The 14,438-nt window shown below is 27.1% G+C and overlaps 1 protein-coding gene across 7 annotated transcripts in view; it reads left to right on the top strand.

The window, feature by feature from the left end:
* The first annotated feature begins 3,856 nt into the window (after window positions 1-3,856).
* The window catches only part of LOC107442127 (neuron navigator 2), a 524,062-nt gene continuing 513,480 nt past the window's right edge, over window positions 3,857-14,438 (top strand). For 6 of the 7 annotated variants that reach the window (XM_071180175.1, XM_043039751.2, XM_043039753.2 and 3 more), the window contains exon 1: window positions 3,857-4,840. In XM_071180175.1, coding sequence (XP_071036276.1) covers window positions 4,754-4,840 — 87 coding nt within the window. In that variant the 5' untranslated portion in view covers window positions 3,857-4,753. The remainder of the gene's footprint in view (window positions 4,841-14,438) is intronic. The other variant, XM_043039754.2, reaches the window with a different exon arrangement.

Genomic DNA, 14,438 nt, shown 5'->3' with positions numbered 1-14,438 from the left:
AAACATTGAATAAAAACAAACGATTCAACTTGATATATAAAAAATATGCACACAAATATTTTTGCTTAGAAATTACTCAGATTAAAACATAAACTTAGGGTGTTTTATCTTGTCAATTTTTATCTCTTGTAAAGAAGAAAAAACTGTTTTCGTTATTTCCTATAAAAGTTATTTTAAGCATTCTCAATCATTTCTTTTCTTGTATTCTGGACAATAAATCACCTGACTTTTTTGTGAAATGTGTTGTTACCTCCTCCACTTTGTCAAGATGCATCTTCGCACCTTCTCGTTGTTAGATAGGTAAAATCTTTCTCCTTCCCCCCCCCCAACATCCAAAAAAAGAAACCGAAGAATAACGGGAATGTTTTGAGAGTCTATTTTTTTGGGTGGGTGCATGGAGGAAAAATGAGAGGATGACAACGTTGGAGTTCAAAGAAAAAACGTAGGGTGAAGAGATGCCTGAATTTCTGCGGTGCGAAGCAATTTGGTGAGGGGGGGAATATGTTGCCGGATGGAAGAATGGGAGGGGGGAGAATTTGCTTCACCTGCGCCACGCGCGGCGTAGATTTTGGCGGATTATTTCAGCCGCAGCATCTTTACGCGATATTGAGAAGATGCGGAGCAGATTGTTACGGAAGCAACCGACATCGTTGTGTCTGGAGTATGTTGGCATAGAATCGCTATTTTGGCGACATAAATTAAATGCCAGAATAGTAATGTGGACTTTTATAAAGTGTAAAAAGATTATTGATGATTTTGACCAATAGTAAAAAAAATAACAACTTAAATATAATATGGTAATAAAAGAAAGAAATACTTTTGACATCTGTCTGATAAATTTTGTTTGCTTGAAAAAGTATGAATGCATAAATACGTAATTTGTATAGCTTTGACCTAAAATATAGTTTTATGATTTTTAAAGCAATTAAATATTGATCTTAGAGGCAAAAGCGCAATTTATAGTCGTTCAGTACTTGGAGTTTTTTATTAAATTAACTTCATTAAATAGTAGATTGAAATTCATGATGTTTCAATAAGTTTTAAATAAAGAATTTCGCTTTTTTTACATTTTAAACAAGCCTTAAAATTTTCAACGCAAATTTATACTACAAGGGTATTTAAGTTATTATTTGGAATTTAAACTATTTAACTTATTACATTTATAATAGACTACCAACAGTTACTGTTTAGAATAATTTGCAAAAAAGAAAAAACAATGATAGAAAAAAATGATGATAGAAAAAATTAACATTGATATAAATCTATAATCTTTCATTGTGCATTGGAAATATAATATTTAATAACATCATTTGTAAAATAATGAGTTAAAAAGTTACTCATCGTAACTTTTGATTTTTCCCAGGATTTTAAGGCGAAAAGATAAAACTGAATGGAGTTTTATTCTTATATTCTAACGTTGAACGAACTGAGTTTTTAAAAAAAATGAATGAAAATGTTTAAAAACAAACTGCTGAAAAATTAAAAATATATCAAAAGAAGAATTTAATAGATTTGTATAAGAGTTAAAACTACCTAATTTTTTATTATTATTAAACCATAAAGTGGTATTGGTTTGTTTACTTAAAGTTAATTCAAAATACTTATTTAGTTAATTAGTTAATCAAATTTTTGATAATGATTTGAAAAAAAAGCAGATAACTATATTAACTCTTGAATATATCAATAAAATTATTAATTTGACACAGGAAAAGGAAGTATAAAAGTTTCTGGTCAATATTTTGTTTCTCTAAATGCATTATTTTACTTACAGAATTTCTATTGCGAATGTTTACTTACAAAATCATAAATTTTTTAATTGAAAAGTTGAACTGAATTCAATAATCAATATTTTTAGTCTTAATTATTGTTTAGATATCAGTTTGTGCGAAGCAACCATCCAAAATTTCAGCTTGAAAATATTTCATTCTTAATTTGTCTAAAATGCAATAAAAATTGTTACAATATTAGAGAAATTTAGAACGAAGACATGTTAAGCGTCATATTATAATATTTCTAACGCTTTGCTTTTAGTAATTTGACTTCAGGCTATTTTTTTTAACTGTGAGATTTAAAATGTTTTAGTAAGATTTAATTTAATAACAAAACATTAAGCATAAAACAGATCCACAAAAGCTTGGTAATATAAGATTATAAATTCGTACAGGTAGTCTAAGCTCAAATTAGATAATTAAATGCTTTATCTAAAAAATTAGAAAAAAACTTCGTGGAATGAATGATAGATTGATGCATTTAATAACATTCATGCATTTCAAGAACTCACTGCAGTTTTTTGTAAATGTGCTCTCCTCGGTAAAATTCACCACATAAAAAGTGCTAAAGAATTTTTAATTTGAGAGATATTGATCGAATCCACTCCTTATGTATTTTAAGGTATTCTAATACCTTAAAATAATATGGTTAAATTAATAGCAAAATTAAATACAAAATTTATCCAGAAAATAAATTATAACTCGATCTATCCAGTAAAAGAAATGGTGACTCGCAAAACATGATTTCTTTATTTATTTCAGTTGAATGAAAGTTATTTTAAACCTAATAGGAACCTTAAATTTCTAAACATAATTCTCTGCCAATCATTTAAATATGAATTACTGCTTTGGAATAATCTAAAAGATATAGTTCGAGATTGATTCTGTACGGTATCGACATTTTAATATCGTGATATATCATAATGACACATGGATTTTTGACTGTTCATCGTGATATTTTTTTACTTTAACTTGTTTATACTTTGTTTCAATATTTTCGTAACAAAATAAGAGGTTAATGTGCATTTTTACTATAATATCGTGTTCAATAATTATCGTTATCGATAATAATCATGATATTATTATATTCAATATTTACCGTTTCTAATGGTAATCATAGTATGGTCCAACTAATAAGCATTCATTTGGGTAATAATAACCACGTTATCGTGTTTGATATTTATAATTAGTGTCATCGTGTTCCTCGTTATTGATACGATATGATATTTATATTAATGTTATCGTGTATATCGTTATCCACGCTATCGTGTTTGATATTTATAATTCGTGTTTGATATTATAACATTAATTACGATGTTATCCTTATCGATAACTATTGCATAATCGATATCTATCCCGAAATATAATGTTCTCGATACATCATGAGAATAAATTTTAAAGTTTGGTCACCGAGATGTTTAAAATAATAGCATTTCACAACATTTTTGCCCAGCTCTATTTGGCATTATCCTGTGTAAAAGATAATAATAATATATTTCCTACATTGCATTCATTAGACTTTGGATTAACAATCGTTGTGCATCGATTATGGATTGACGATTGCAGATCATCGGTTCTTTATTCAAACCAACAGCAAAATCTTCCTTCCATGAAAGTGTAACACAAAGCAGCAGGGACAGTGTGTCCCGATAATGCGTTTTAAAGAAATAAATATCCGTACTTTGATATCTCATTTATCTGACGGATATTTTGATAAAATATTCGATAAAATTATTTCCATAAGCTATCTTATTCAATAGATCTTCAAAATTCGTAATCTTATCTATAGTTATTGCATTATTTTGATATCTATCCCAATATATGATGTTCTCGACATATCCTGCGAATAAATTTTAAAGTTTGGTTAATGAGATGTTTAAAATATCGACATCTTCTGCTCTCTCTCTCTATTTAACATTATCTCGTGCGAAAGACAATGATAATATATATTTTCTACATTACATTCGTTAGATTTTGGACTAACGATCACTCTGTTTTCTTTACCTGAACAACAACGAAATCTTTCTTCCAGATGTGCAGCGCCAAGTAGCATGGGCAGCGTGTCCCTATATTTGGCAACCCTATCTGTTGCACGTGTGCCAAAGGTTCCTCAGTCGCGTGCGAGACAGTGAAGTTACGAGTCCCCCCATCCGCTAGTCGGAGACTCATCCCGGCCGGAAGGTGTGCGGCGGGAAAAAGAACTTCACTTAAAATTTTCCTTACCCAGGATTATTCAAGCGCTTTACAGATACAAAAGATTTTCTTTTTTTGTGGAATGCAATGTCCGGGATTCAACAAAGCATGAGTTCTACTGGTCCCGGATAAATTGATAATTTCAGAGTGTGTGTTGACAGGTGAACCAGACGCTCAGGTGTGTTAAGGAGAAATTATTTTAATTGCTTCTTCGCTAACTTTTGGATTAGAATTTAAAATTTTTTTTTAAAATTTTTATATTAAATTAATATTTCGTTGGAACATTTATGGATAGAATTTTACATGTGAAATTAGGCTTAAGAATAGATTGCCGATATTGTTTGAACTAATTTGTGGCAATCAAAGTAGAAGTTTTTGTATTGAAAAAACCATAAAATATACCATTTATTAATATTCTCATTTTGAATTATACACAGTAAAAACGGAACGATTTTATTTGCATTGGATTGCTTCACGTTTCGCAATGAAAGCCATATTCTTGGAATAAATAGTTTATCTTGTTTATCGTTTTCTATCTTTTATCAAAATCCATGAAACTGGAACAGAAAATATAATAACGCAAACGATATTATTGTGGATTAAATTGAGCAACTAAAAAAACCTAATGTGGATTATTAAGTAAGACGATTTTTTTCTAAAGGAATAATGCACTAGTGATGTTGTTAAACATGGTTTGAACTATGAATATGATGTGATGTGTCTGTGTTTGTGTACTTGCACATAGCCTGTGTATGTGTAATGTGAGTGATTTGGAAATTTTATAAAAGAAAATGGCATGCCTGAGAAGAGGCGGAAAGAATGATGGATCGACTGAGAGTTTGGCTTTTAACACATCCAAAAGAAAATCGATCATACAGGTGAGAAAAGTATATAAAGTGCATGCTCATGCTTTTTAGAATGAGAAAAATATTTAATTTTCTGCCTACATACAGAAGAACTTTTTTCCTCTTTATTTTACAGCTCTTATTTTTAATGAATAGGATAGTTTATGCAGATTAATAGTCTTCATTTAAAATTAGCTTTAATTTCAAAATTTGCATCTGAGTTGCCAAATTTGCACTTTTCCATGCTGATTAGTTTATGTTGATAAGTGAACAAAAAAGAGCATGAAAATTCATTGAATGTTTTTTTTATAATATAATTTCTCTTTTATATTAAGGTTTTTAATTAAAGCAAATATAATTTATAAAAAGGAATATATCGATTGTTAAGAACTTAAATCTTAAAGAATAAATCCTATAAATTTTAAAATTAAATATATATACATTTTATATTTTGTATTTTGTAAGTAATATGTGCTTTTTGTATTTTGTAATAAAAACATAAAGTTATTTTTATATTAAAAAAATGAAAATGAATTTTCGGTCCAATTTAATTTGCTTAAAATATTGTAATTATAGAAAGTTGATTCCCTTTTATTCTAAATAACCCTTTATTAAACTTTTTAAATATATCTATTTAGCAACAATAATAAAAATATTTTTTGTGATCATTAAAATTAAATAAATTAGGTTATTTTAAAAATATTATAAACAGATACTTAATTTGAAATTTAATCTATAACTATTGCAAATTCACGAATTTATGAATGTATTTATTTTTAAATATTTTTCAACATATTTTACTTCAAAATAAATTATTTTATGAATAAACGTTCTGGTGCTACAAAATATTGAAATAGCAACCAATTCAAATGTTTAGTAAAAAATATTTAGTGTTTTTTTTAAAAGCAAAGGTTTAAAATGCAATTTATTACTGTAAAAAGAAAAAAAGTTTTGGTTCATCCTTTTTAAGTAATAAACCAAACAGTTTATATAATATATTTTAATTATTTTTAATATTATCAGTTATATAGTTATAGAAAATTAAGATTATTTATACGATTACTAATGTGTATTAGTATAAGTTATTACTAGTTTGTGATTATTTGCATTTTTAATTTAAACATGAAAAAATTATTTTAAAAAATTTGAACGTTTTAATAGAAAATTGTTTTGATTGTAAAATCTGTAACTTTTCTGTAATTCATGATCCAGGCAAATGCTTTATATACTCATAAGTTTTCCGTTTACTATTTGAATGGTAATGTATTTTTTTGAAGAATATAAACTTATGTAAAAATAACTACACTATATCGCATGAGTATGTAATATAAATATAGTTTTTGATATAAAAATGCAGAAGCAGGTTTCTGTAGTTGTGAGCAATGAGATAAACACGTTTAAAATAATTTCATTTGAAGATGCATTTTCCTATATATGATTATTTGCCTTTAGTAATTACTATTGAATTATTGAATTACAGTAATAATTACTGTACAAAATTAAAAATCACTTACTCATTTTATAATTTACACAATAAAACTTGAAATTGGAGCCAAAAATACAAGAATTTCCATCGCAAATTATTCCAGTAAATTACTGCATGCATTTATGACGAGCTTAAAAAATAACTACGAATCTTCGTTTTTTCCTGTTAAAAGTAATAAAAGTCTTCAAAAAAATATTTCTGAAAGTGAAACTCAATATTAATTTGTTTTAAACCTATTATCGCAACGCATAAAATAGTTGCTCACAAAGTTTCCCACTCTGAAAATCACTCGTATCTCTCTCTTTTGATTAAACGTATCTCCGGTTAATTATGAATAAAAAATCACTCCCTTGGGCCAGATCTTCTCGCACGAAGAGCAAATTGAGCTCAGCGAAATATGAATGTGAAATCATCTCTAGCATCCTCCCGAAGAGCATCTTCATCTTTGTCTTCCTCGAAATGATCCCAATCACAAACCCTTCCCCCCATCAAACTGTAACTCATTAAAACTGCATTACAAGGAAGCCATCGGTAGAGGAGAGAAGAGCATCTATTATGAAGGTTATACGGAAATGCCACAAGATAGGGAATCGTGGGAGCTGTAAAATTGAAGATTCAGTGCATAAATCTTTCGCCAAGTGGCTTGTCTCTGGTAATCAAGTCGGGCCACTGCCTTCATATACATCATAATCAGCACCTTTTGGCCCTAAGCGAAAGCCTGTTAATTCTATGAGTGCTGGACTTACATTTTACATCGCTGTTAATTTATTACCTATTTGATTTGTGTAATGATTTTAAACTCTTGATGTTGAGTACTGTTAATCTAACGACTTGATTAAGCCTTGGCTACTTATTAATTTAGAATGTATATGTAAGACTTGGGGTTCTATATTCATCCATTTGAGTTATATATTCATCCATTTACATACTCATGTTAGACAGAAAGTATGCCAAAAGCATGCATTTTGTCTTTAGGAAATATGACATTTTGTCACGCTTTTATAAATTGGGCTTTCCATAAATCTGTTAAATCGCTGTTAACATATTACTTACTTGATTTGTGTAATGATTTTCAGCTCCTGACGTAGAATACCGTGAATCCATTGACTTGATTAAGAGTTAGCTACTTAGTGATTTAGAATGTATGTGTAAGACTTTGCGTATATACTCATGTATTTAAGCTGCAGACACATGTCATACAGAAATTATGCCAAAAGATGCATTTTGTCATTTGAAAATATGCAATTTTACCGTGCTTTTATTAAACGGGCTCTTAAAAAATAATATTATCACTTTATGATAAGCGAAATAGCGATAATATACTTATCCCTTAGTGTTGGCTTCTTAGTGATAAAGAATGTATCTGTAAGACTTTGCGTATATACTCATGTATTTAAGCTACATGCACATGTCATACAGAAATTATGCCAAAAGATACATTTCGTCGTTTAAAAATATGGAATTTTGCCATGCTTTTATTAAATGGGCTCTTTACAAATGATATTATCACTTTATGATATGCGAAATGGCGATTATATACTTATCGCTTTATGATAAATATTGGAATCTACTTTTCCCATATCCAATATACAAAACGATATCACCGTAACTGCTCACCTATTGTTATATATTATTATAACCATTCAATACAATATTTTTATCGATGACTAATAAACATATTTTTATATCGTAATCAAAGTTAAAACACTTTTATTTTAATCTGAATGGAAATAGTTGCGCATTTTAACACTGTCGTTACTTCTTAATTATGATAATTATAGTTAATTATAAAGTTACTTTACAATTATTATAAAATTAATATTTTAGGCTTTTTAAAAAGCTTTTTAAAGCATGCGCATTTATCTAGTTGTGCGTAGTAATATTTTGAATACCAAGTTTAAGTTTTTTCCTTGTAAATACAGAAAAATAGTGTCTTACCGCTAATAAGATCTTACCTTATTAAATTATAAAGCAAACTTTTATAAATATAGATTAAAATAAATAAATTACCAATATGTAATTATTTTAAAATGAAGTTTTTTTACAAATTTAAAGTAATTTAATTGATAAATATATTGCTATTCATTGAGCTTTTTTCTTTATCTTGAAATCTTTATTCCATTGAATTGATTTTACTTCAATGGGGAAGAATCTTTAACAAAACTTAATCAAAAATTTCGAATTTTTGCAATATAATTTTGTACTATGCAAGGCTGTTGCAGTATAAAAAATAATTTAAATACATAGAGAAAGCAAAATAGCACGAAAATTCATGTAAAGTATATCTCGTTCATTTTAATATGCTATATTTAATTAGCAGTTAAAAGTATTTCTTACATGCCACGAAAGTTTATATCAAACTTTTGTGTTTTATCGTTGCATCAGCTATTAAGATAAGTAATAGTTATAAAGTTTTCCCCTTTAATCTTTTCTCCCATATTTGGACCCCTTAAATGGTGCTTTCTGTCATATTTTTAGTCGAAAGTCATAGGATTTATTGTCCTGAACTTTTCCTCAAGGGAACGATCAATATGATAAAAAAGATGGAAAATCGTGGGAAATATCTAGAATTGTCAACAATTTTGAGTTCTCTTGAGAATTCAAATTATTTTTAAAGGCATTCATTTAAAGTAAATGTTTATTTGATTTAAAATAAAACACATAATTTATGAAAAAAAAAGAAAAATTGTGCAAAAGATTAAAGAAAGTTGCTTATCCATTTTAAATATAATAATATGAACTGTATTTAAGCAACTTCATAAGGAAAAAACTCACTCATATTTTCAAACTTGTCAGGTCATGCTTCTTTGAAAATTAATAAAATAAAGCTTAAATAATGTTTATAAAATTAACTCAATTTAAAACGTCTATAAAATAATTTATAAAAACCGTATATTTTATCATTATTTTTACTTTGAATTTTTTTTATAGATGTAAAAATTTATCTGTTAAAACTTTTTAAAAGAAATTTACATAGCAAATTAATAATTTCATAAAGAAATAAATTTCAAGAAGCAGTTTGCATAATATTAAATATATTTTTTAAGTAACATTGAAAACAAAGTAACACGTAATTGCTTTTATTAAATCCCGATGTGTGTAATATTTTTAGACTCAAGTATGGACTACATAAATAATATCTTATAAAATGAATTTTATGATACTAATATTTTAATTTTTTTAATATTGTATACATCGTTTTAATACCTTGATATTATTGTATAAGATTAAAATAAATATGGAGTGCAATTAAATATCAAAATAATAATAATACAATTTTGACTAATATGTTTCAAGATAAAAGGAAAAAATTAAACATGCTACGACAATATCATTATAATATGTATTTTTATGTGAGTAAAGTGAAGCATGTACATTTCGTTATTTTAGTTAAACACGAATGAATTTATTAATAACATGTTTTGTAAATGATATAACAGTTCTTTTATTTTTTTAACATACAATGAACTTCTACTGTTTGATTCTAAGTAAAACTATTCTGAATAAAACTATTTAATAATAAATAAAATTTTTGAATAAAGCTATTCATTGACAATACTTAATTTTCGTAAACATCTACAATTTGGGCATTTAGAAATTCTCAAATGCAGTGGGTATACGAAAAGCTTAAAATTATATATAATTAAGAAACATTTTCAAAAGCACCGATAAAAAATCCGAAAATTTCGGTAAAAATACTACGTTTTTCATTTAGGCATTAAAGTATTTTTGTGTATTGTACTATAATCAAGGGGAAATTCTGGAAATTTGTAAAGTAAATATCTGAAAACAATATTAAGCATAAGTTTGATTAAAAGTAACATTTTCCTAAAAAAACAATTACAGTTTATTAGTATTGTTCTTCAGTCTTTCATACGTACTTTTTGTACTGAACACACGCTATTTGGACTTAGTTAAGAATTTTTTAAAAACTCTTAACGTTGGCCTATTAATAACTAATAAAATAGCGGCATCAAAATGCAATTCGGTATATTTTATTTAAAAAAATTTAAAAGCAAAATTTTGATGAAAACTTGGTAACAAAGATCTGGTTTTAACACTGAACTGAATATGATATTTTACAGAAATTATTACAACTTCTGATTGTTCAGTATTTTGAATAATTCGCGTTCGAATTAAAGATAATCCACTTCAATATAACGAAGAAAAACGTGATAAAATGTATTCTGTTTTTCTATACTCTAATGATCAGAATCTTTCATTCATGACTAATAAGCACTTGAAATTGCATAATATAGAATTCAAGAAATAATTAAAAAGATTTTCTTGTATCATATAATTTAAAAACAAAAGAAGTATTAATTGCTTTTGTTTGTCTTTGATTTAATTTTTCCTTCAATTTAAGAGTTTCAAGAACTTCTTGGCATTTAATTCGGTTTCTTACTCAGGAATTGATTGCACGGTTACTCGTTCCAGCTCTATTTGAAATAATTAAATTAAGAATTACGTGACTCTTTTCACGAGAGTTAATTATGAATCTCAAAGATACCTTAAATGATTTCAGCGTTTTCCCTTGTTTATACTCTGATTAAAATGCTTGGGTAACTTGCCTTTTATTTTCAATATCTCAGATATTTGAAAAGCATTCGAAAATCAATGCAAGCTAATTATTTTAAATGGAAATTTTTGAGTGGAAGGCATTATTAGATATATTACTTAACGGAGCAAAACTGCAATGAGCGCTTTTAAAATAGTAAGTATTATAAGTTAAAAAAATAAAATTTATTGTAATTTATTACTTATAGAGGCTGAGAATGTCTGAACTTGTCATCTTCTTCGAAAATTCTTTAATTGTTTTTTAATTTTTAACCTAAAAGTTTTATTTCCCTAAAAATTAAGTATCTTTTTTTTCAGAAAATCTTATTTTGAAGATTAAGTAATTTTCTTAAAAATACTATTCAGATGATTGACATGCACCCTTGATATCACACAAATGCAATTTTCCAAAATTTATAGAATATGCATGTTTATAAATATATGCACATTTCTCACCACCTCTCTATAGCCTGCGGAAATGCGTTTTACCCTCATTTGCTACTCTCGCACACAATGGTTTTTCTTGTTTTATTTCTCACCTTTTTTTTAAATTTTTCGCAGTCAAATTTGCGTCTTATATTTCAAATCACTTTTGTTTCTTCTCACTCACGTCTGGAAAGTTTTGAAAATGGGCGCCTTCTTTTTCGCGCTTGAAGCATATGTTACTGTTATTTCCTATTCATATATTTTTGAAGTGAATGAAGTTTTTAATCAAGTAGTACGCACATCAGTCGAAAAACTTGAGATAATAAAAATTATCAGATTTGTTTTTTTTTAAGTACTTCTTCATACTGTTTAAATTTGAAATTTTGAATGTGTTCAAAAACACACTTTGTTTTTATTAGCCCACTGTTACAGCTTTTATTATTATTGACAAACTAGTGTGCCTAAAGTACAAGTAATTTTGAACTGTTAGTAAGATTTAGTTAAACTTGGTGATGTTGCCTAGGGCATGTCGGGATTTTTTTAGTAGACGTAATCTTTTTATAATTAACTTTTCAGTGAACACAAGGCCACTTTATTCTCCTAATCCCAACCTTTGTTACTCATTCTTGTGGGGAAATATGAAATCCGAGCAACTTGCTATAGACTGCAATCAGATCTAAATTCAAATATCTTCAGCTACTTTTGAAAAATGCATAAAATTCTTGTTTTCTTAAAAAATCTTTCAAAAACTTCTGTCAAATTGCTCAAACACTGAAACAATTGATTTAAGAAGTTAACGAATTTGAATTCTAATTACAAATGAAAAATTTTATTAACTGCTTGGTCTGAAATCACTTCAACTTCGATTGGTTTTTATGAAATTTTTTTTTATTCACAGGAAAAAAGAGAAAAAAAGTGAAGAAACGCAAAATTATATAATTAAAAACTTTCACGAGGAGTTTAATTAGAAAAAGCCTTGTACCTATCTGACAGCAATATATGTTTATTTATTTATTTTATTTCAGCTATTGATAATTTTAAATAGTTCCGAATTCTATCTCTCCATCCCTAAATTTAACAGAGAAACGTCATTTGAAGTCCTTAGTCCTGAATGACTGAGCTTTGCCCCATAAACTGTTTAAATAATTTTGAATTCATTATACTGCAAAAAAAAAAATTACATCATATAAATCCGGAATGTACTGCCATAAAATGAAAGTAATTTTATTTATAATGTACAAAAATTATAAAAATAATCTTAATTTGCTTTGAAAAGGTAAAAAATAATTTATTTTCTATATTTCTTTAAGTTTTCGTACACCATAAGAGCACTCATCATTTAAATTATCCTCGTTATTTAATAAACAGACGACTAAAATACTAAAACTATTGAACACTAAAACGTTTGTCAAGATAACTGTTGTTAAATGTTAATTAAACGTGCGTCGCGTGTGATTAGCAGTTCGTGAGAGATGTCACGAGATCTTAGTCAACTGCATCTTTCCGGCTCCAGATCTGCAGTGCAGTGATGCTGAACAGATTCTTCCGGCACGCTTCTTATAGCACAATTTTAAAAGAAAAATTTTTCGATTAAACAGGCGTCGTATGCATTCTAATAAATTATTTTCCAATAATTCTAAATAAACTAAATCAGTTCATTTGAGTAAAAACTATTCTTTTTACTTCAGTAAACTCTTCTTTTGTCTAGCAGATATTAGATTTTCGAACTATATATTATAATATATCGCTATATATCATATATATCGAATAGGTTAGCTCACATATTTTTATAATATCTAAGGAAATTAAAAATAAATATGTTAAATGTCATTATTTATAAGATTTTATTTACAATAATAAGTATTTCATTTTTATAAGTTTTATTTGCTATTATTAATTTTACTTAAATTGAATAAATAAACATTTGCTTTTTAAATGACTAGAAATATATAACGAGAGAAAAGGCTTCTTGTTTTTAATAAAGGGTTTTACATAATAATAAAAATAATATATAATTTAAATATTACAAAATTCTATTCTGTATTATTACGTGATGTTGCGTTTTACCTAATACAAAAGACACATATAAATATTTTTTGTAACTTTTCTTCCTAAAATATGCAGATTAATTGATTAGTCAAGTTTGTTATATTTAGTTTGCATTTTCGGTTTGTTTAATGAAATTCCATAATAATTTTGAATTTCACATTGATATTTACAATTGGTGTATGGAAATTGTCAATATTACATATTTTTGAAAAAATATGCATGCTAACAAAAATTATCACTTTTTCCATGGCATCTGTTTCATTGCAATAATATATTTGTAAATATACGGAAATGCTTTTCTTCCTATAGAGATCTCGAGTTACTTAAGGAATTATAAATCCTTAAATGTACAATTTTTTTTCACTGTGTTCATACGTTTCTTAAAAAACTGAAAGCCACCACTAGAGACTACAAAGGGAGTCTTTTTTGGAGATTTTCGAGAACGTCTCCAATAATTTAAATTCCATTCATAAGCCATGCGTCATAAAGCCTGTCAATTGATTGTAACCGCAAGCCTGTCAATTGATTGTTTTAAATTTTAGAGACTTCTTCATGTCTACCTTAAAAAAATAAAAATTGTCTTTTTCACATAATTATCAATAATGACCCCATATCCTTCTATATCATATGCATGAAATAATGTTTGTGAAATCTTCAGTATGCATGCCATAAAACGTCTTTAATGTTTAGCTTCTGTAATTGAAATCATAATGATTTGCGAAAGAGATCTCCAATTTCGTTAATTAAAAACCCTCTTAAAATGAAAACTTCTAGACTGTGTCAAATGATAGAAACAGACGTCTGATTCCTCTCACCACTTCATCCCAGACATCCTAATCAATTCGTTAATCATTGATCCCCAATTAAATTTCATTCATAATTAGACTCAGTGAAAAGGTTTTGATGCTAAGGATGCCTCCAGAAGTTTAAATGAAAGTTTAGGGTAAATGAACATCATTCAAATAATAATTATGTAAGCTATGTAAATCTCGCACTAATTAATTATAGAAATATCATTTTCATTCATTGTATTTTTAGTTTATTTATCTGTTAAAGTAAACAGCTTATTTTTTTAAATTGAAGTAATTAAAAATTATTCAATTTATCCTAAGT

This window comes from Parasteatoda tepidariorum, chromosome 4 (assembly GCF_043381705.1).
Source record: "Parasteatoda tepidariorum isolate YZ-2023 chromosome 4, CAS_Ptep_4.0, whole genome shotgun sequence".
NCBI classification, from domain to species: Eukaryota; Metazoa; Arthropoda; class Arachnida; order Araneae; family Theridiidae; genus Parasteatoda; species Parasteatoda tepidariorum.
This window is presented reverse-complemented; position numbering and strand designations above follow the sequence as displayed.